This window comes from Archocentrus centrarchus, chromosome 2 (genome assembly GCF_007364275.1).
Source record: "Archocentrus centrarchus isolate MPI-CPG fArcCen1 chromosome 2, fArcCen1, whole genome shotgun sequence".
NCBI classification, from domain to species: domain Eukaryota; kingdom Metazoa; phylum Chordata; class Actinopteri; order Cichliformes; family Cichlidae; genus Archocentrus; species Archocentrus centrarchus.
This window is the reverse complement of record NC_044347.1, coordinates 10,275,251-10,298,148: the sequence shown is the minus strand read 5'-3', so window position 1 is coordinate 10,298,148 and position 22,898 is coordinate 10,275,251. Positions and strand designations below refer to the sequence as shown.

At 43.0% G+C, this 22,898-nt stretch overlaps 2 protein-coding genes across 8 annotated transcripts in view; both read right to left on the bottom strand.

Moving 5' to 3' along the window:
• Positions 1 to 15,520, bottom strand: part of abi2b (abl-interactor 2b) — a 33,729-nt gene extending 18,209 nt beyond the window's left edge. For 5 of the 7 annotated variants that reach the window (XM_030744796.1, XM_030744802.1, XM_030744810.1 and 2 more), the window contains exons 1-5: positions 15,362 to 15,520; positions 4,709 to 4,876; positions 4,099 to 4,275; positions 3,337 to 3,354; positions 510 to 613 (exon numbers count right to left, since the gene is read on the bottom strand). In XM_030744796.1, coding sequence (XP_030600656.1) covers positions 510 to 613; positions 3,337 to 3,354; positions 4,099 to 4,275; positions 4,709 to 4,876; positions 15,362 to 15,478 — 584 coding nt within the window. In that variant the 5' untranslated portion in view covers positions 15,479 to 15,520. The remainder of the gene's footprint in view (positions 1 to 509; positions 614 to 3,336; positions 3,355 to 4,098; positions 4,276 to 4,708; positions 4,877 to 15,361) is intronic. The other 2 variants (XM_030744826.1, XM_030744846.1) reach the window with 1 other exon arrangement.
• Positions 15,521 to 17,016: 1,496 nt separating this feature from the next.
• cyp20a1 (cytochrome P450, family 20, subfamily A, polypeptide 1) lies at positions 17,017 to 22,681 on the bottom strand. Its single transcript, XM_030749216.1, has 13 exons — positions 22,384 to 22,681; positions 21,750 to 21,799; positions 21,379 to 21,545; positions 21,117 to 21,262; positions 20,856 to 21,023; positions 20,464 to 20,542; positions 19,765 to 19,877; positions 19,631 to 19,685; positions 19,279 to 19,399; positions 19,051 to 19,162; positions 18,859 to 18,923; positions 17,707 to 17,796; positions 17,017 to 17,589 (listed from the first exon to the last, which is right to left on the bottom strand). Exons 1-13 carry the CDS (start codon positions 22,453 to 22,455, stop codon positions 17,436 to 17,438), a joined length of 1,392 nt encoding a protein of 463 aa, XP_030605076.1. The 5' UTR covers positions 22,456 to 22,681; the 3' UTR covers positions 17,017 to 17,435.
• Positions 22,682 to 22,898: the final 217 nt, after the last annotated feature.

The window sequence follows — 22,898 nt, the reverse complement described above, 5'->3', positions numbered from 1 at the left end:
ATACTTGGGTATTATATGGGTACCAAAACTATAAGAATAAATAAAATGTGAACTCACAGCAGCTTGTATTTTGGAAACACTGCTGCTTCTCTTCATATCAAATTCATTACAAAAAGAACTTCAACCTACAGAGAGCAAACTTCAACAAACTTGCATCCTCATAATTTAGAGAAACCCATTTAAAAGATGTATGCTGTATGTGTGAGAGCAAGAAACCGCAACCAATCCAAAAATTCAGCGTGCAGCTTGACGCTAAAATCTCTTGTATAAGGAAATCAGGCTGTCTCAGCAGCACAGAGCACCACTGTGATGTGAACTAGCCCTAAAATGCATTTGAAACCACCCTGAGGCGACTAAACAAAGGAGGTAAAGGAGTGATGATGAAACTGAGAGTAACCAGGTCCATCTGAAGGGCTTCATGGTTACACAGTGAACCTCTGACGGACACCGACCCTGCGCTCCGTACGTCCGTCTCAACACCCATCAAGGCAGCGGCACAGCTTACATACCCAAGGGTGCCTTTCCCCGTCATGGGCGGGCTTGGGGGCTTCTGTGTGGGGGGGTTGGTGCGAGGGAGTCCGCCGCCTCCGGCCTTCATGTTCTGAGCGCTGGCCTGCAGAAGGAGGACAAATCTGCTGGTTATCAACCTTTAAACAGAGAGAGCCACAATTCCACAACTGCACTTCTTTAGTTTGTGGTGAGATCAGATCATCAGCACGTTAGCGCAGCTCTGCATAAACACTGGAAAGAGGGGACGCCTGGTCTGGCTCTCTGAGAAGGTAACAAAATCTACCCATAAACACTTTGGCATCTGCCCAAGTAACAAACCTTTTTTTTTTGCATTATCTAAACAAATGGCAGCTGTGGGAGAGCAGGTCGTGTACCAATCAGAAGGTTGGTGGATTGATACCCAGGCAAGATGCCTCCTTCAGATGCATCCATCAGAGTTTGAGTATGTGAATGTTAGACAGGCATGGATAAAAATGGTGTATAAATGTGTGTGACTGAGACTTTCAGTAGAAAGTGCTAAAACTGAGTATCAAGTCCAGTCTATTAACAAAGAAAAGTGTAAAATTTGCACACGTAACAAACAAACAAACAAACAAACTAGAAAATAAGAGAATGTGCTAATTGGCCAGCTTTAAAAGTGCTGATAGGTCGATGGTGTTGCCTTTGCATACATACTGCTTTCAGGGTTTTTTTTTTTTTGGCCAGTGCATAACTGTGATTTCTGTCACAGTGATAAAAGCTCATATTAAAAGTGGCCAAAATCTAAAACAGACAGGAGCTGAAATAGCTGCCTTCAAAAAAAGGAAAAAAAATGAACTGAGGGATGAGCTACTTGATTTAAAAAGAAAAAAAAAATTATAATCACAATTACTCACTGACTGTAGAACTGAACTAAATTTTCCAGAGTCTGGGAGGGAGTGAATCAGGACTTTTATGGAGGCAAAAGTGAAAGAAAATCTGTTCAAAGGCAAAACTGAGTTTACCAGCATAACAAAATAACATTTTCCAGTAATAATAATAATTCAGTGAGTTAGTGTTGTTGATATGGAGTTGGTCCCACTGATTATGTTCACACAGGTTTTGGTTATACTCAAAGTGTTATTTATTTGATATATAAATGCAAATACCCTCCAAAATATGATATAAAATATTTGCATAACACAACATAAAGTTAATACTGATATTTCTTGTGTGACAAGCAAGTGGTTTTTACCTGCTGTGCAGCCATTTTTCACAAATCTCTGCTCATGTTTATTGTTATTAATATTCATATAATCTAGAGCAGGGGTTTTCAAAGTATGAAAGGGTGAGCCCCCCTCCAAGGAGCACAATGCCTGCTGCCCCCCCCCAATAATCAACCCACACACAAACAAATGCCACTACAAAACACCTTCTAATTGCTTTTATTTTAGAACCATCTCATCTTTTAAAATGACACTTTATCTGAATGAAATTTAACGCATGAACATTTTAAAACATTTCCTCCCATTTTAATTATTTTATCAGGGCCTTTGTATGGCAAATACGCCCTTTTTTCATTTTTCTACTTATGCCAGAGCTTGTCTCCCCTGCCTTTTTCTTTACTAAAAATTTGTCCATTCTTTCTCTCACATCAGTAGACAGCAAGCAGATAGCTTCTTTTCCCGGTTTATTTTTTCCCTCGCACCGCGCCTCCCCTAAAGTGCTCTGGCGCCCCCTAGGGGAGGCGCGCCTCACATTTTGAAAACCGCCGATCTAGAGCATGTATGAGGTTTGCTTGACTAAAATTATTCATGTCATTATGTGTGAAGTCATCCCTTTGCACCCCCCAAATCATGTCGTGCTCGTAACAGTGCATAACTACAGTGATGCAACAGCAAATATAAAGACTGCGTGTTTATAACTTCTACATATGCCGTGCATGTGATACTGCTGCAGGCATTAGGATAAATCATGTTACAGCCTCATGGGATGTTGTTGACTGTAGTACCCGTAACAGTACATGACATACATCATAGGGCATTTTGCAGTTTTACTCAATTGTGTGTTTAAAAATACATAATTTTAAAAGTACAAATAAATTGATATTCATCAAACTTTCACTCATGAGCACGCACTTGTTTACAGTGTGACCCATCTGATGTGGAACGTGCCGATCTTTTCCATCATCTCGAGATAATATGCAAACGGTTGCTGTGTTACATAACATTTATCTGCATATGAAAATAAGGACGCCGGCCAAAAGAAAAGAAGTCTGCAGGGTGAACTGCAACAGTTGGTAATTGTAGTAACCACTCTGTGTCATCTGTAACAGTGCTTCCTCTCAAAGCTGGGAATATTTTTCCATTCATCGTGAATACGTTACAAAATTTTAGAAGATTATAAAGTTGCAGAAACAATCATAAAACCCAGCATGTAACAGACCTAATTTTGTGCCAATAATGCAGTTTTTTGGCTGTTTGACTGCAGCTGACCTGAAAGTATTTATTGGAAGAATGTTTCACGATAATCATGCTGCCTCAGTTATCTGCTTTCAATAATTCTTGGAACCCAGAATTGGCACCTAACCGAGGGACTGCACAAAACGGGCGAGTATAAAATAAATGTGTTTGTAATTTGAAATTATGTAAAGCTTTATTGGAGTCCCAGAATTTAAATATATAGTGAGAAATGATCATCAATCCCACTCTGAACCCTCTGATCTAAAACTCTGTAAGAAAACACATTTTCAACTGCAAACAAACCAAAAATGGAAAACAAACCACAGCCACAACAATTCAAGACACAAAAACCACAACTCACAAAAAAGCCCTTCTTTATTTGGGGCTCTTACTTTCAAAGTCTTACCTTAAACCTTTGCAACCACTACAGTTGATAGCAAAGATAAAGTTAGGCAAGCATAAAGAGAAAAAGAGAAGAAATCAGGTGGTTAGTGTGTGAAGGAGGAGGGGAAAACAACAGTCATTCAAGCTTATGGTGCATAAAGCTGAGCTGTGAGATTCAAACAACAAAGGCTCAGTGTTAAAATCTGAGGAATTTGATCTTTGAGACCTTTGTAAGGTTGAAGCCAGTGGTTCAATTTTCTGTATAAACAAGCTCGTCTTTGTTCAGAGAGTCAGTGAGAAACAAGCTTTCAAAAATCAGCCTCTCTCATGATTTCATTAAACATAAAACGATGGACAGAAGCCCGTTACCGGCAGCAGGTGAGGGCCTTAACGTCCTGGAGGTCACTGGCTTCCCGTTCATGCGATTGATTTTTTCTTAGATTTCTTGCCTTTGAGAACCACTGAAACCTAATAGTAAAGCCTGTGACCTCTACAAGTCCTTTCCTTTAGATTTTCCGCAGTGAGCAGCCTGGAATAATCCCAACACGCAAACTCATTTCCATTGCATGCCGTGCTTCTTCCAGACACATCTGCATGTTTGACCAATATGACCCCATAAAATTAAGCATCTGACAGCAGTCCACGGGGAAACAAAATGTCCCAACATAAACTCTTAAATCAATACTGTTCTACAAAAACACAGCATCATTATGTTAAACTCAAACTGGCGTGCGGTTGGTGCATTTCTAACACAAAATTAAGAGAAAAAGACCAGAATAAGCACCTTGACTCCGTGGCCCATGTCATCTAGCAGGCTGTAGTCGATGGGCTTGCGGATGTAGCGCACAGGCCTCTCGGGGTTGGCCGGGGCAATGATCTTGTGCGTGCGGGACGTGTTCTTGTTGGTGGTGAGGATGCCGATCTCCCGCCGTGCTACCTTCTCTTTGTGGATGTCCACCGTCTGAAGACGAGAAGTGCGCGTTTATTATTTAATTACAACATTAAGTCCTGAAAGCCTTTATTACGAGGAAGAGGTGTTTCAGAGTGTTTCATAATTTAGGTTTTTGAGGGCTTTGAAGTATCTGTTGCATGTTGAAACCCTTTTATCTTTCAATCCAGCGTGCAGCTCTGGCACGCGCATTTGCCTGCAATGCAGATATACTGAATTATACATTCATGATACACACAGTCACATGGGCGTTTGATGCATTAGATAAGCAAAACTTATTGAAAACCTGATTAACCAGGCTGACAAAGCACTTAACACCCATTTGAAAAAGGATAAAGAGTATTAAAAGGCAATATTTAACCGTTAAATGTGCTTTGAGCACCGATGCAGGCTGTGCTCATTCTTGGCAGGTGAGTCAAAGGCTCAAGCTGTTGAACTTCCTCACCTGTGAGATGTGGTTGATGGAGGACTCCATGCGGCGGAGCTGGGAGGCCTGGATGTCCAGCATCTGCAGGACATTGTTAGCCAGCGTGTTGATCAGGTAGGCTACGCTGGCCAGAGACTGAGTGGTGTAGTTCTTGGTCTCCTCCAGCGCCCTCTGCTTGTCTGGAGACTGAAGAAGAGAAAAGGATATTTGACTTTCAAAACGATACGATTTGCATTCCATGGCAAGCAAAGGGTGCGGCTTGTATAAAGTGATCAACACTGAGGGAGGGGGTGGGGGAGTTGGGGGGGGGGGCAGCTTGGCCTACCTGAGGACATTTTGAAAATACAGTCTGCAAATCTAAAATGGGCCACCTTTACACCGCAAGATCCCTGCACACCTCTACTACATGCTGACAAGCCTAAAAGTTTAGCATCATACCAGAGGCCTGATATTAACATTTCAGAAACAGAGGGGAATTCCCACAATAAAAGCTTCCCACAGGGGGCATTTGCACACTTGCAGGACTAGTTATAGCCTGTTTACACGAAGGTGAGCACCTAGAAAAGACTGGATGTGACAAAGACTGGATGCTTCAGCACCTGGCTGCTGGCATGTCAGAAACAACTGTGTTTGTACCTGATCCCTGACAAAAATAAGCAGTATGCACACCTAATAAATGCCTAAACTAATATGGCAAACACCAATTTGTTCCAGTTCATTTGTAGCAGCTAAAGAACAGCTTCTACAAACTGAAGAACAGCAGCCAACATCTGCACATTTATTCTCTGTAAGAGCAGAAACATAGACTCCTGCTAAACACTAAGAATAAAACGTGTCCAGTTTTATTCTGTCAAAATATTTTAATGAGTTCTACAACACTGTGCAAAAGTCCTCATTTCTTTACATTTTGTTTATGTCTGCACAATAAACCACTGTGCCTCTTTCTTGTTTTCCTCACAAAATAATCGCACAGTACCATGCAATAATCAGTGCACGACGCATATGACGACTGAAGATGATACACACTAAAATCCATCCATCCATTCTCTTCTGCTTATCCTGTTCAGGGTTATCCCAGCTGTCATAGGGCAAAGGGCAGGGTACACCTGTACAGGTCGCCAGCCTGTCACAGGGCCAACACAGAGAGACAGACAACCATTCACATGTGTGGGCAATTTAGAGTGACCAATTAACCCTAACCCCAGTAACCCCAGAACATGCAAACGCCACACAGAGAGAGAGGCCGGGGCCAAGGTGGAATCGAACCCAGACCTTCTAGATATCATTCTAGCTGTGAGGCAGTAGTGCTAACCACACAACACTGTGCTGCCCGCTAAAATAAAATGTCTAAATGTCTCATCTCCCAGTTTAAATATCAGCATCTTTTCAGCAGAAAAAACAAGTTCCATACGATATGAATAGCTAATCAACACCATAACACGCATCCAGGTGAAAAGTTAATCCAAGATCCCTGCAGCCTATCAGAAAACAGAAGCAAATAGGAGAACATCTCCCACAGAAATCATGATTTTGCACCAACTATCCAAAATATGTCAGTAACGACCTCTTGTTAAACGTGCTAGCAGAACCAAAAAGAGCATCACAACACATCTTACCAGCACAAAAGCTGCTACAGCAGGCAAACTGGAGCTACACAGAAATTCAGAATAAAAAAAACAAACAAAAAAAAAACAATATAGTCAGTGAAAGAAAGACTTCATGTTAAACTATGGCAGATCATAGTTGTTGCTGTGTTAGCAGTCTGTAGAAAAACTGGGGGCTGCATGGGCTTAATGATGTACTTTTTATTCACATGCTCGCTCCTAGATACGTTTCTACTGCAGGTATGTTTTTAGTTGCAAATCTTGGGGAAATGCTCACGCTTACATGGTGAGCCCTGAGTTGTGCATTAAATGAAGCACTGAAGCAAAAAAATTTGCATTCAGGAATTTTTATAATCAAGTTACTCTAATCATTGCAGTTCTACTGTAATACTGTAATATTGTGTGGGTTTTTCCCACATTGTAAGTGCTAGATTTGCAGGAATCAAAATTATGTGCAATCCCCCCAGTAAAAATCCAGGTCATGAATTAACCTAATGAGCAGTTCATTAATGCATTTCATTAGCTGTGGGACACTGAATAGCCTTGAAAATCGACTCCAGTCAGTGAACGACATCCATGAATCAGATATCTTAGGCCTCGTTCACAAAGGCCTAGAGGTCGGTTGTTGATCCCGTGGTAACGCCAGTCGCTAGGGTAAAATATTTATTCACCAACCAGTTGGCAAGTGGTTGCAAAACCTCTTTGTAATTGCTTTGGTCACTAAGCAGTTTGCTGTGGTTGCCTGTAGTTTGCGTGGAAGACTTGTCTGCAAACACTCCTAAATAACCGCCAGGAATTTGACAGCGTGACGCAGTGTGTTAAAAGAACTGGAAAGAGTGTGTTCACCTTCAAAGTAAAAGGATGTTCCCTACCACTGAAATAACACGTTTCAAAAGGCGCAACTTTTACTTTGAAGGTGAATGTTCTTTCCTGTTTGCACCGCATTTTTCAGTCTTGTCACCACTGAGTGAGGAGTTGGCAAGTGTTTGCAGACAAGTCACCTCCTTGCAACCTAAGCAATGACAAGGAGGTTTTTGGTACAACACACTATTTACAACTGACATCAGCCAGTGACAACCAGCAGCCTACTGCAACCACATACCAACTGATCAGGAAATGCACATTTAACCCTTGCAACTGGTGGCTGCCAGGTGGTTGCCGATCGGTCTCTTAGCCTGTGTGACTGAGGGATTAATCAGTCTCAAACACAACACTTTTTTTCTCCCTACAGAGCCCAAATAGGACAGTAGATGAAAGATCATAACTCAATTAGATATACTATACATCCAACCATCTTCTACTGCTTATCAAGTTCAAGAGTTACAGGAAAACTGAAACATATCCCAACTCTCATAAGGCAAGAGGTGGGGTACACCCTAGACAGGGTGCTAATATGTCACACTCACATTCACACCTATGTCCAATTTAGAATCACCGTTTAACCGAACATGCATGTTTTTGGCCTATGAGAGGAACCCAGACTATCAGAAAAGAACCCATGCAAGCACAGGAACATCATCCCAACAAGGGCCGGGCAATATATCGATTTAAAAAAAAAAAAAAAAAAAAAAAAAATCGATATATTTTCATACGCAATATAAGATGAGACAATATCACTTATATTGATATAGTCTAGTTCGCGTTACAATCATGCTTGTAGCTCGCCTTTGTCTTCTCCCAGTTTGCCTCTGCACAGCTTCACACTGCCCCGCCTCGCTCCGCTTCACCCGGTAATCATGCAGGAAGTGACCGCACGGCAGTGTTCCCAAGTTAGTGACTTTGTTGCTAGATTTAACGGCTGGTGACTTTTTCCCAAAAAGCAAGTAGCGACAAATCTAACGACTTTTTCCGGTGAGGTCGGAGACTTTTGGAAACCTGAAATCCTTCGCTGTCGCCATGTTTTGTGTACATACTAGTGTTAATTTTGACAGCAAATTTTGATTTAGTTTTAGTCATAGTCTTTTGACGAAAATGTAATTTAGTTTTAGTCATAATTGAGTCATCTGAATAGTTTTAGTTTTAGTCGACAAAATTATCGTAAGAATATAGTAGATTTAGTCGACTAAAATATAAAGGATGCAAAATGCAAATGCTTTTTCTTCAGTTCGCTTGAATTAGTTATTATACACACACTTACAAAATTAAACATTTATTAAAAGTTATGCAATATTATTAATAATATTAACATTAGCGTTTCACCTGCTTCCCACACACCTGATCATTAACACCACCTTACTGAGATAATCCGAGCATTTTACAGCAGGACACTCTGAAAGGTGCAGGGCAGTGTTCAGGACTAAGATTAGGAAAGGCTAATCCGCCACGGTGTGGAGATTTTCTATGAACACAAATGCTAAACTGGGAAAAACACTTTACCCTGCATGACATTAAAATGCTGACCTTTGCATGGAAATCTGGGTGACTGGTTTGCAGATGTTGATTAAGATTTGTCGTGTTTTTACCCGAGATAGTCGCCCCACATGGTTTACACATCGTTTTGTTTGTCACGGTATCAAAAGACAAATGTGTCCATACATCGGCTCTTTTCTTTCTCCCTGCTGACATTGTTTACATAACTTAGTTCTATCAGAAATAAAGACAAATCACAGGCTAGTTTGGGCAAATTTGGGCAACTGTGCGTTTGATTGGATGTTTTCCTAACTTGCCCCGCCCTTTCACAAAATTATTATAAGTTCTGATTGGATGAAAACTATGACGAAAATATTTAGTCAACGAAATTAACACTGGTACATACAGCCTTCGTACTGCATCTGTTCGTCCGCTTTGGCATCGCCCGGACCCCCAAGGGTCCCTGGCTGCAGGTAAGAGAGCGCCGCCATACGAAGCAGAAGTTGGTTTGTACTGCAAGTCACGTGACCTTGATAGCGGAAGTGGGTCTTTTACGTGTGTTTGCAGATGCCGCATTGAGCAGGTGGGCCCGTTGCGGTGATACGGCAGCACATATGTCTATGGATTTACTGAGATGTCTAAAATCCTGCAGATGGAATTTTGTTCAGTCTGTCTGTCTCAGTACTGATGTACAGGAGTACACACAGGAGGAAGTACTTTCCAATGAAGTAGACTTCACCAGACTGGCTTTGTAAAGAATAAGTCAGCCTTTTGATATTTTTGCTCTGTATCTTTTCTATTTGCATTTTAATAGCTCAGCTGTGAGTCTTTTTATAGAGGAAAAAAAAAAGCATTAATTTATTTGAGGAGCATTATTATTTAAATGTGCCAACAGTTGATTTTTGAGCAATTTCTCATGTACATCTACAGCTGAATGTTAATAAAAATGTCTGTGTGACGCTTGGGACACTTGGCTTTGACTCTGAAGGGCCTTTTTGTTTATACCTTTTGGGAAGAAAATATATCGAGATATATATCGTATATCGCCATTCAGCTACAAAATATCAATGTATTACTTTCAGTCTGTATCGCCCAGCCCTAATCCCAACCTCACAAAGAAAAGCCACAGGCCACTGAGCACATGTCCGTTTCATGCTATAAACCTGTTTCAGGAAAATGAGTAGTAACTAAAGCTTTAAAATAAAGCTTTAGTTACCGCTGTGCCCATCTTTGCATTCAGCCCTGCGTTCAGCATTTCAAAATAAACTGTTAGAACTATTTTAATGCTACAGATGATGAGTATAAACATGAAAAAAAATATATATATATATTCCAACACAAAAAGCAGCACACACCTAAAGAAATGGATCCTGAAAGTAGTTTGTGTCAGCAGGACGGAGACAAAAGGTTTCATCACCAAGAACCAACTTTGTAGTGAAGCAAGAAAAAAGGGCTTAACGGCAGCGGAGCGAGTAGCAGGTAAAACAGCTGCAGCCGGCAGTCAAAGCGGCGTTCAGAGGCAGCTGGCTGGCCGTGGGCACGGTGTGGGCACGTCGACAGGAACATCAAAGGGCAGATGGATCAGCTAATGTTTCTGCTGGGAAACTGTGTTCCTTAATCCTCTGTGACACTGCAGCAAGCGCAGCGTGCGGGGGTCGAGCTGGAGCACAAAGCCAGCACGTAACGGTTTGAATGAAAGCAAAAATAGACTGAAAAAAAGGCAATATTTGCTTCCCAAATATGACAATATGCAGCTTTTATTTGATGTGTGTGATCAGCAACTGATTATCTCTAGATTTTAAACAAGTAATGCTCGTCTTCTAGAAATAATTAATTTACAGCAAAAAAGAAAGAAAAAAAAAAAGGATCAGATTAATTTTCCGGTGCCTCACTTCCAATTTTCCCCTCAACCACAAGCAGCTACTTTAGTAAAGGTTTTCAAGGTATTTCCTTAATGAAGCAGAGCAAACTTGATGATCCCTGCTTCCAATAGCTTCATTAAAATGTTATCTTAGGGCAGGGGTGGCCAACTCCAAGCCTCAAGAACCCCTGTCCTGCAGGTTTTAGATGCGTCTCTGCTTCAACACACCTGAGTCAAATATAGAAGTCATTAGCAGGACTCTGGAGAACTTGACTGCATACTGAGGAGGTAATTCAGCCATTTGATTCAGGTGTGTTGGATCAGGGACACATCTAAAACCTGCAGGACACCGGCTCTCGAGGTCTGGAGTTCGCCACCCCTGTCTTAGGGTCTGGAAAGCTGTTGCTCGCCATTCCATATTAATCTGGAAAATAATCTGCAGTGTAATCAACAAAAATGAGTGGCAACAAAACCATTGTTCTCTGTTTGACAGACAGCAGCAGATTCACTTGACAGTAAACACAGGGTGTTGGCTGTGATTAGATATCGACTTATTAATTCTACTTTAAAATTAAAGCCATGTTGTGAATGCCCCCCAAAATCCAGGGCTGAGGTGCCAACATTTTAGGAAAGCTCCCACCTTTCCTTTGGTCTTTACGTATTATTTTTGACAGCGGTGTCAGGAAACCATAGCAGATATGCACCGAATCTGATTGAAAAGACACCTGCTCTAAACTGACATAAGCGGGGGGGGGAAAAAAAGAAAGCAAGGCAGCATCAAGAAGCAACAAGCCGGGGTGTCCCGATAACTTCAATGAGCAGCACCCTCGGTGGTAATCAGTCTATTCCCTTTTATGTGAAGCATGGAGCGCGCTTTTGATGAGAGACAAATTTCTAAAGAATCTCACACACTCTCAAAAATCTAATCCAGCGAGTTTAAGCAGCTGGCACGGCCTGCAAACAAACGGCATCATTTACAGGAGCGTGGAGGACGCAGCGCTGCCGGAGAATGGGGACGACCAGGTTATGTGAGTGAAGTCATGAGAGCACCTGCTGACAGAAAAGATGCTTTTAATCCACTGATATACATCCAGTAAGAGAGCAGGAGTTTAGAAAATGTGAATGGGGCATTTTTTTTCCCAGCAGAGAGAAATTTTTGGTTTTAGCCCAAAGCCAAAGGAAAGTCTCCAGCACTGTAATAACAGAACATTACTCAGCCATATTCAGCATTTTAGTCATCAAACGGGCAGAAACAACAGAGAGAGATTTCTCTCAAGTCAGAACAGACTCTGTGTCTTTGCTGTGCCCTGATGGATTGGGCTCACATGCATATTCATCCCCTCAAAGCCCATTTTAATTCAGGAAAAAAAAAAAATCACTAATTAAAGCAATTATTTGTCATAAAATAAACACTTCCCCTCATTTTTACTGCCACCTGGTTGGATATAATACACTAGCTACCGCTTGAGGGTGGCAGTAATGTTTGGACAAACAGCACCGGCCTCCTCGGGAGTCGGACCAGTAAAACGTGCTCCTGTGCAAACAGTACGACGAGTGTGTGGCCAAATACTACCACAGCTGTCAGAACCTCCTTCACATAATAAATCATAATGAGGTCTGGCTCACGTAAAGCTAGCACGTCACAACGGTGCACAGCCATTTCAGCACGAATATGGTGACTGAACAGGTCTCTGTCAGTATCTAACTGGATTTCTGCATGAAACGCCCATCCCTGACAGCCACAGTATAACCCGACATGCTTTACATTCAGGAGTCATCGGAGACGTTCTCTCTATTCTACCTTTCTTTTCATTGTGGAAGCCACAGGCAACACCAGAGAACCAAAAACCTGTTCTAAATAGTCCCACTAATCAAAGATCCCACGTCTCAAAGCTTAAGAACTCCTTTCATTGATGCTGGCATGTTTTACTGACACCACCAAACCATAGACTGTATGTAGAAGATGGACATGGCCAATGTGAAGTCATCACTTGATGAGTAAAGTCCAGTTTTAACACCCTGAGCTGAGCATTTCGGCTCTTATTTTCTCTCTTTAAATGTTGAGCGGTGGATCCGGCTGAGAAACTGAGCAGTGCTGCATGCTCGTACCATAAGAGGGTCGTCAATCACAAGGAAGCACAGTCAGTTGTGAGAACTATAATTAACAAAATCAACATCATCAAGTATCTAAACTAATGATTGAGTCCATGCACGCACCAGGAGAACAGCTTAAGTAAGAAGATCTAACAATCTAACAGCACTGTCTGTGTTTTAACCCTTTATGACCGGCTGGAGCGCCCAACCAAATAAGACAGATTTTTATATAAACCTGGAGGAGTTACGCTTACACACCAATGCATTCAACGTGTCCCAGAGCACCGTTTCCTTCCACTAACACGTTTGCTGCAATCAAATAAAAAGCGCACACAACAAAAACATCCAGATGCTTTATCGATCCGATCAGCTGCTCACGGTGCTTCATGCAAGCCACTACCTGCAACAACAGGAAGTGATGTCATTTTGCTGGGATTGTGGTTTTTATTTCTCCAAAAGTTCGATCAAAGCTCCACTGGTGCTGCTGAAAAGACTTGACTTTGTGTCTTTGTACAAGTTCCTGGGACTCTGAGAACTTTGATTACGTGATTGGAAATAGTTTATTTTGATGCGCATGCTGTCTTTTTGCACACGGTGCACATTAGGAATATTATTTTTGTTTTTCCTACAGTTTTTTTTTTTAACTTCCTGAGACCCTGCGTCCACATATGGGGACATTACATTTTGGCTTTGCTGCACCTTATACTTCATTCTGCTCAATAATGTTTTATACTTTGTTAAGTCACGTTGTTTTTGTTGTGTTATGCTATAAAAAAATCCCATTGTCCACATCTGAGGACATTTGTTTCTCCATAAAAGTATGTAACAACCATGTAACAAAATACAACTACCTGTTCAAAGAGGAAGCTTAGTTTATATAAATATCAGGTCCATCTAATCACAAATATCTAGGAGAAATTAAAAATCCATCGCAAACAGGAGCTTGGGTCTCAGGAGGTTAAAGCACTCAAAATAAATTTCCTGTGGTTTGAAAGGCTTTGTGCAACTTTTTCTCATTTACAATTTTGAGGGATACAGCTCTGACATTTGTGTCTAGAAAAATGTGTCAAAAAAAAAAGATTTTCAATTTCTATGTAGTTTATTTTAATTTTTAGCTCCTTTCTTTTGTTACTATGGACTTATTACATCCATATTATTAAAATTTGGAACATAAAGGTTGTATTGATGTACAGTAAGTTGAAATTCTCAAAAAAAAAATGGAACTACAGCATGTAAAAATGTAAAGATAATATAGGAGTGTTAGGTGCTGCAGTTTGTTTTAGTAGTGAAACAATAACAGACCTCTCAGGTGATATGTAATAGACACTGATCAGTTATTTTTTACTCAATTTCCATTTGTTGTACAGTCAAATGTGGCTTTCATGTTCATTGAAAGTTTTTTGTTACTGTTTGCAAGAAGTAAATCATTTGATTTGATCCAGAAATAACTATTTCATGTATGCAAATGAACCAAAGTTTCATTTTTTTTTGTACCATTACACCCCTACTCGCATGTTGAGGCATGGTTTGCAAGCGAGGCAAACTTTTAAAATTCAGTGACCATCCTAAAACAACTCCGAGGCATCGAGTTCCTGGGAACACACCTGTGGCATCATGTGAGCTACAACCGGAAATATTAGTTAGCAGGTGTAAATTCCTTGATGACTAATGCTGGAAGAAGTCCGAGAGAGAGACAGGCACGGCAGAAAATATGAGGATGTGAGAGGTGAAACATCACACCAAACATTCTCCTGATGCCTGCTCCTGTCCAACCGATCTATAAGTGATAATATCCATCTGACAGCAGTTGGGAAAACCTCACAGGGCAGCCTGCCAGACAGCAAGCTGCCAACATCCACCAGCCCCTCCTCCCCATCCTTCTCCTTCTCCTTCTTTACAGGGCGACCTGTCAGACCTGATCAGCCCAGCTCATCACGGATGTCGGATTTCAGCATCACACCTTGTCCGAGCCTATTCCCCGATTTCTCACCTATGGAGGCGGGCCTGTAAGTGTGTGATGAGCGGAGATGCAGGAATAGATGAGATCACACCTGCAGAATATGAAAGCAGCTGAACGGCTGCACTCACACAGGCAGAAATGTTACGGAAAAACCAGCAGATGCTCACACAGGAAATGCATCCACAGCAGCACACACTGCTTTCACGCTAAACACGGAGGTGCCGCTGAAAGGCTCCGGGCTGAGCATGTTTAAAGGGCTTTAAGTGTGGCTGCATCATAAATCAGTTGTTTATAAAACTGTCACGGCGGGTTATCTCCTGTCACAGCTGATCAGAGGTTAATCTGCTATGATATCGCGTCCCACATCTCCGGCCGGAGCCTGATCAGCTGGCTGGCAGTGATTGATTCCCGCACGGAGCGCAGGGATCGATTTTCACGGTGCCTGCTCGGTGCTTTGAGGGTGATGACGGGCAGCAGGCTAACGAGCTACCCCGGCTAATACACCACGGTGGGATGCACGAGTCCCACACATCGCTATATTGAGGGGGGGTGTGAAGCCAGTAAATACAGGCGGGAATTTGGCGGGAAATGCCAAATTATGGGTTTGTTATTTGATTAAAAAAGAAGAAGAAGAAGAAAAAAACCGCCTCGGCAGCAGGTTGTTGGAACGTTAGCCGAGGCTAGCTGACAGCACGGCTGCACCGCATCGGTTAGCCCAGCACCGCTTCGCCCCTCCATTAAAAAAAACACCAAAACAAAACCAAAGCTACTACTCCTTCTCCTCCACGATTGCGCCAGCCTACCTGGACATAGTTGCTCTCGCAGTACTCCGCGACTCTTTCCAAATTGGTGAAGCTGTCCAGCAGCGCGCTTCGTCCCGCTGGAATCTCCTCTTCCAGAAGCATTTGTAGCTCCGCCATTTTCACATCTTTAGCGGAGAGGCGCGCTCTCTGGCGCCTCCCGCGGTCATGCGCGGTACTGCAGGGCTCTCCCCGCAGCTGGGGGTTTTTGAGCGGAGCCGCATCACAGCGCACTCCCCGCTGCTGGGCGCTTCAGCGGTTATGTTTCTTTAATTTGTTTCCAATTCAGAGATATTTAACTCAGTGGATAAAATACTTGTAATGAAAACTGTACTAAATTCATCAGAGTTTATTTATATTCCTCTCAAAAGCTGCAGTTGGAGAAAATAGGATTTTGCTTCTCCTTCTGTAAGGGTGGTTGCATTTAATTTTGACCTGCAACAATCACTCAATTAAATGAATAACATTCAGGAACTAAGATGCCACCCCACTCCCCCACCGCAAAAAGTTGAGATGCTGGACTCATATTTATTAATCATCAGGCCCAATTTAATTCAAACTGTTGTACAAATGTGGGCTGAAAATATAACAACCCCCCCCCCCACCCCCCCCAAAAAAAGAAAAAGAAGGAAATGCTTTATCATCACAGTACAACACAAAGTCAGTCAATCTTCAGGGTGCACTGGAGAGATAGCAAGAAGACAACCCCACGAGCCAGTACCTGGCACAGGTAGCCCAGCTCCTCCAGGACGCCACATCGATCCAAGAATGTGGAGGAGACATCGGACAAGGCTGCAGAAGAGCATCAAACCTGCAGCAGGACTGGTAATAGCACAAACACTGCCAGAGTCCAACAAAACAACCTCCAGCAGGCTACTCATGTCCATGTATGTTCCTGTCCAAACTGTCAGAATCAGACTCCATGAGGGTGGTGTGAAAGCCTGACCTGTCCTTGAAGCCTAGCACTGTACAGCTCAATTGGCATCTACCATGGAACACTAGAACTGGCAGGTCCCCCACTGGCACCCTGTGCTTTTCACAGATGAGAGCAGGTTTCCGGCCCTGGGTTCCCCCTGGTGCAGGTCAAAGCCTGGACTCATGAGGTCAGAGTGTGTAGGCAGTTCCTGGGTGATGCAGACACTGATGCTATTGACTGAGAACCCCTGGGGTGATACGTATCAGTACATCCTGTGATGCTAAATAGCACCACAGACAATCCAAGAGCTCACTGATGCCCTGATCCAGATCTGGGAGACTGCCCAGACTTGTCTCATGCTACCAGTGGAGACAAGGACACCGCCTAAAACTAGAGAATAATCAGTCGGGACGTGTAAGGAGAGAGACATGGATGAGCTTAGAATTTGCAGGTTATTTTAAACGAGTCAAATATCTGCAAATCTAATTATGTTTTCACCTTATTTATTTAGACATCTTTAGAAAACCTCAACCTCATGAACTATGGCAGCTTTTAAGGCGAGATGGCTTCAAATCCTCAACTTATTTGACTGACGCAGCTACTCAAAGGTGCAGTCTTAATCTGGAAACGTTTCACCGTTAAAAATCAAACCTTTTCAATGTGTTTTATGACGTTAACCTTAATACGCTTATAAGAATCTGAAGATAAAAGCTGACACATGACACAAACTCAAAATCTTCATCCATTTTTAATACACAGGATGTTAAAAAAGGAAAGAAATGTGAATGCAGTTTGGCTCATTTTCACAAACAAAAGCCCCCTGACATCGGGGAAACCTGACTCTAGCCGGCTGTTTTAGCAGCACAAGTCATTTTTTCTTGACATCACAGAGAGAGACAGGAGGCTTTCAACAAGTACAAAGTGAACCTGCGAACAGGAAAAGCCAAGAGTGTGCTTAAGGCCTCCGACTGGTGTGCAGCAGAAAGAACCAGAGGCGACCCTGGGAAGCAGCGGGGGGGAGAAAAATCCTAGAAGTGAAGAGTTTCAGTCCAAACTACCGTCATTATGTTGGTAACACTATGATGATCTCTAACAGGGAATGCTCTGCTGGTAATTTCATTCATTAAGATGTTAACAGTGTTTCTCTCCTCTCTTTGTTTTTTAGCTGCCTCTTCTGCTGACGGTGATCCAGGTTTCGTCCTTCGGTGTGGACACCAGCTCAGATCGGACCTCGGCTATTTGTCCCTTCAGCCGTTGAAGCTTCAGCTGCCGCACCAACGTGCTGAGCAGGACCGTGGCCACGGTGTAGGCGAACCTAACAGAGGCCAAAGGAAATTTATGTAGATGTGGAGGAGAAAGCTGAAAACTTGTTTTTACTCCAGAGTTCTCCAAGATACTTTCCACTGTTCAGGAGTCGTGTGCTCGGCCTTACCTGAGCTCTGGACACGTCTGATTCCCAGAGAAGCCGAGCAGACAGAAGGTCTTCCTGGCCGATTCGTCCTCAAATCGATCTGGGTCAAACCTGAGGGAGGATTAAGGTGATCAGAGTTAGAAAATGGACTCATTAGAACTTTAACTCAGAGGAAAAAAGGCCCTCAGTGTGAGGAAGTCACTCTGCTTTAACTACAGCTGTTTATTCAGTGGCTGAAAGAGGCCAACAAATCAACTAAATGATTTCAGCTCTTCCTGATAAATTCTGTGGAGCTACAACAGAAGTTTCAACATCGAGGACCCAGCACTGTGCAAAAGTCTCACACCAGCCCTCATTTCTTTATACTTTGATAGGAAAACAGGAAACAGGTGCAGAGATTTATTGCAACATGTGCAAACATACATGGAAGCACAGCATATAAGGTAAAAACAGAGTTTATTCGTTTCTCATTCTAACAAGCTTCAATGTCAATACTGAGGTTAAGCTGAGGTCTGGGCTCTGTGGAGGCCAATCCGTGACCAACAGTGTCCCATTCTGTGTTCTTCTACCCAGGTGTGCAGTGTGTTTGGGATCACTGCTGAAAAATGAAGCTGCTGCCAATCAGATGCTTTCAGGTGGTACTGCATAGCTGATCAAATGATGTGTTTTGTGACACACTGCTAGCAACAAAGTGCCCAAAGATACAATTTGCTAAGTTGCGTGTTATGTGTAGACACAACACTTGTTCAGCTCTCCAGTTAGGTGGTTTTTTTATATTTTCAATGATTCATAGGTCAGAGTTAAGTGGCTTAACAAACAAAAAAAACCCATTCCTCTAAAAATGATCAGGTACGAGGACTGAAAGCAGCTGATATCCAAAGAAAGACTTTGCTCCAGACCTCTTTAAAATATTACAAGAAAGTCTGACTGCTTGGAAGCAAAATATAAAGAAATGAGGGGTGGCTCAGGATTTTTGCACAGCACTCCATCTCTTACTCTAACGGAGTCCCAGAATATAAACACAGAACTGGAAATGAGAAAATAGGTCCCCTGTATAGGGTTGCAAAATAGTGAGCTGTACAGTTTTCTTCCTTTTTTGTCCCACATTGTGGATGGCTGGTACTGAGTCAGCAGCCACTCTGTGAAGAACATGTCAGAGGTCAAAGGTCAGACCTGTAAGGGCTGCTCCAGGTCTCGTCATCCTGCAGGACCACTCCTAAGGCATAAATCACCAAAGTCTGAAAAACGACAACAGCAACGTGTCACAGTCTTTAAGTGTAACATTACTGCTATATTTTGCACCTCGCCTGGGAAAACTGAAGGAATAACAGTCCACACCGCCACAGACGGCAGGGAACCGGATACCTCTTTGGGGATGACGTGCTGGTCGACTTTGCCCTCCACTTCCTGAAGCCGAGCCGCGACGGGGGTGAGCTTGGCAGTCCTCACCGTCTCGTTGAGGACCTGTTGGCAGTATCTTTGCGAGGATGGAAACGTGATCACGGCAAGTGTTACTGAACGCACTGCACACGAAGGACGACTCAAGAACACTTAAATAAGCTGTGCTGCTGCTGAAACGTCCAAAGATCTTACCTGAGCTCAGGAATCTTGTCGAAGGAAACCGGATCAGAACCCAAAACTTCCTCCAGCTCCCGGTACAACTTGTCCTGGACTTCCTCTGAATTGGACAGGAAGTGAAGAGCCCAGATACACACTGCCAAAACACAACAGTTTGTGTATCTCAGAGTTGGAATAAAATGCCATTTTGCAGATTAAAAGAGGCCTAAAAGTTACCATTTGTTTGATTTTAGGGTAAAACATGTCTTTAAATGATTTCTGAGAGCTTATCGCACAAATCTAGGCAACTGTGATTATAAAAACAACAGCGCTCACTGGTTTATTAATCATCTCTGAGGCTTTAACTCCTCTGATTTAGGCCACTTACAGTTTGCAGTGATGACACATCCAGCCAAAGTGAACACCATGCAGTCCTCCATGACCTGAAACACAACAGTAATCTTGATTTCAGCACCCCTTTCTTCTCCGGAGGATTGAAAGCAGCAGCTCATCGGCATTCACCTGTCGCTCTGTGAAGCTGGACTGCAGCAGAGCGTCCACAAACACCGTCTGCTTCCTCTGGGCTTTCCTCTCCTTGGCCACTGACAGCAGCGCGGCCTCCATCTCTGACAGAGCTGACCACCGAGGAAGAAAAACAACACGACAGCTACAGCGACTCCTGAATAACGCGATCACGTTCAAGGCTCAAAATCTGACATCCTAGCCCAGGAGGGTTCATAGAGGGTTCTAGTCCTACAGCTGCTGGACAGGCCCTTAAAAAAAGAAACATCTGCAAGACTGAAACTTGGATGGTGAGCTTCACCTTTACTGCAGTAATGACTAAACGTCTTTGCTGCAGAGTAAGAGAAGCAATAAAGAAATGCTGGATGGCCCACTACTTTATTTTTAACATGATCATACAGGTGGCCTCACTGGGGTTACACGTTAACTGCTGTTTAAGTCTCTGTCGTATTTTCCAGCCCTTCAGGCAGCACCCAAAATAAACCACTGCCGTGTGCCAGGTGTAGCAGCTGTCCTTGGCAGGTAAAGCCGTATCGATCCCACCCAAACAAAACCTGTCTGCTGATTAAGGCGACAACACTGAATGTGCTCAGACTGTTTGTAAAGAGGCTTAACAGAGATAACGTCTGAGCCTCTGCAAACTTTCCATTCACTTTTTCCACACAAAGCCCGACGGGAATCCTTCGGGAACTCACTCACCCTTCTCGTAGTGCGCTTTTCTGCTGGAGCTCTTCTCCAGGGAGCCGTCCAGGTAGCCCTTTCCGATTTCTGACCAGATCTGGAGACGTGAGTTAGAAGAGCAAAAGCAATCAATGATCAATTACAGAGATTTATCATCCCTATAAAGCGAAGTTTTCTGTCCCCCATGGTGAAAGAAGTGGACTCAAAGTCAGACCTCATGCTTCATTTAATGGCCTTTTTAATGCTGAACTATCAGCTACTGGTGTAAGTACTAAGAGAATGAGCTTATTGTACACTTGTAGAAAACTATGAGGGGAAATCAACCTCACAGGAGGCCAAAAAAAAGCTAATTTTGTCACCCTCAGATCCAAAAAGCTTCCTGGATAAAAGCTCGTGCTAAACTTTCTCACCGCGTCGTGGTTCTTGCGGAAGGCAATGACCTCAGCGTCGTCCCCGAAGCGCTCACCCAGAGCCAGCTGGGTGACCGTCTTCATGGCCAGGCCCAGCAGGTGGGCGCACAGCGGTGTGTGCTGATCATCCGGGAATGACCTCCACTTTCTCACCAGCTCCTCCACCAGCTAAGGAACAAGATATGAGTCAGCGAGAAGCGTGGGGATGTTTTGGGGGGTTTTTTTTGGAAGTAAATACATCTTTTTGTTATCTGTGCAAACCTTGAGCACAAGCGGGAAGTTGTTCTTCAGCGTGTTGTTGCTGGCACTTTCATACACCTTCTTTCTCATGACGGACTCGCTGGCACCACCTCCCATCCCTGACTGGTAGCCCAGCAACGACTTCAGCATCGTCTCAAAGGAGTCGGCTGAAAAGGAGCAGGAAACAGAGGATTTACACAGGAGGTTCTTCCACTGAAGGAGACATTTCTCAATCAAATTCCTGCCTGCAAGGAAAGCTGCTGGTCCAAACTGGATTCCTTACTGGTGTGGTTGGGGTTGATGTGTTGCCGGAGCTGGCTCACAGAGCCCAAGCTCACCACGGGCCGCCCGCCGAACCAGAACGACGCCACGGAGCCAAACTCTTCGTGCAGGCTGACGAGGAACTCGTGCAGACTGCCTCTGTTGATAATATCCTGCAGGTTTCCATCCCTGGAAGGCAGAAAGTAGAACATCCAGCGATGCACACTTGCTTATGCTGCAGATTTACATGCAGAAAGGGTATTTGCATTGGAGGCCCTTTAAGGAACCAATTTTGATGCACCAGGCAAGAGAGCTTGTTTAATATAGAACATTTCACAAACCTCCGTTACTAAGAATTAATAGAAGCAGAAAAGGCAAAAGAGGAAAACTTACTTCTCATCCGTGGGGTTGAGACCTGGGATACCAGAGGCCCTCCTGGATGACTGGAAAAATGATCAGAAATTAAACTTTGCTGTTTAATATAAACACATGTTTCTAAGCATGAGTGCTTCTGGTTGTTTTTGCTCATAGCGGTGCCCGCATCCGTCTGTGTTCCCTATAAACTAAAAATAACGACTACGCACGTCCCAAAGCGGGCTGCATTCAAAACCCCTTTGAGAAAATGTACAAATTAAATGGATCCACACAGCGGGGTCCGCATAACCAGCGTGATATAATTAAGAGATACTGGATCAATTATTCAGGGTTTGGAAGAAATCGGCATGTAAAGCATAAACCTAAAAGCATGTAATAAAATAAAGTTATGTTTCTGTATCTTGTTTGCGCTCATTCAGACTTCTTGAAGTTGGATTTCACTGGATTAAGGCAATGACTATTCTATTGAATGGGCACCGAAATATGAAAAATACCCTCATTATTCAGTTTATTTATTATATGGTCCTATAGTGTGAAAAAGAACAAAAACATTAAAAAGCGCCTTTTTTTTTTTTTTTTTTTGGGACACAGGACACTGGAGGGGAACAGCCCGCTAATGTAGCATGCTAACGCCAAACTTTGAAGGACTTACCGGGTACAGATAGAGGACAGCGCCCACCAGGATGATGACAAACGTAACGGCAAAGATGGCAAAGTCCAGCATGACTGCTCGCTACAACGGCACTGATTTCCGCTAAGTTTTAAGCATGAATACCTGAATGTGTCCACAATATATAATATCAGTATTCACCGTTACCACGTCAACAGCAACTGGTTATCTGTGTTCGATTATACAGCCTGGCTCGAAGGCAGTGCGCACCAATGGATCACAGAAAATTGACACAAAACATGAGCAAAGACGGCCAGAAATGGGACCCGAAACAGGACTAAAAGGCGCACAAAACGACCACAAGGTCATAAAACGAAGATATAAAGAGAGAAAAAGACACAGATACAAAATGACTGAATAAAAGGACAGTAACAGACCAAAGTGACAGCAAATAGAAACAAAACATATGCAAAAACATGCAAAACAACTACAAAAGAACACAAAACAAAAACAGAGGCACAAATGACACTAAAAAGGCATAAAATGATGGCAAAATG

What these genes read in the sequence shown, in the direction of transcription:
- cyp20a1 (XM_030749216.1), bottom strand. Translation starts at nt 22,455, where the DNA reads ATGCTGGACTTTGCCATCTTTGCCGTTACGTTTGTCATCATCCTGGTG. An exon ending in AAAAGCGCACTACGAGAAGG is followed by an intron (nt 19,878 to 20,463) that starts GTGAGTGAGTTC and finishes CTCGGTGGTCAG; the next exon opens with CTCTGTCAGAGATGGAGGCC. An exon ending in ACCTGGAGCAGCCCTTACAG is followed by an intron (nt 17,797 to 18,858) that starts GTCTGACCTTTG and finishes ATCCTCCCTCAG; the next exon opens with GTTTGACCCAGATCGATTTG.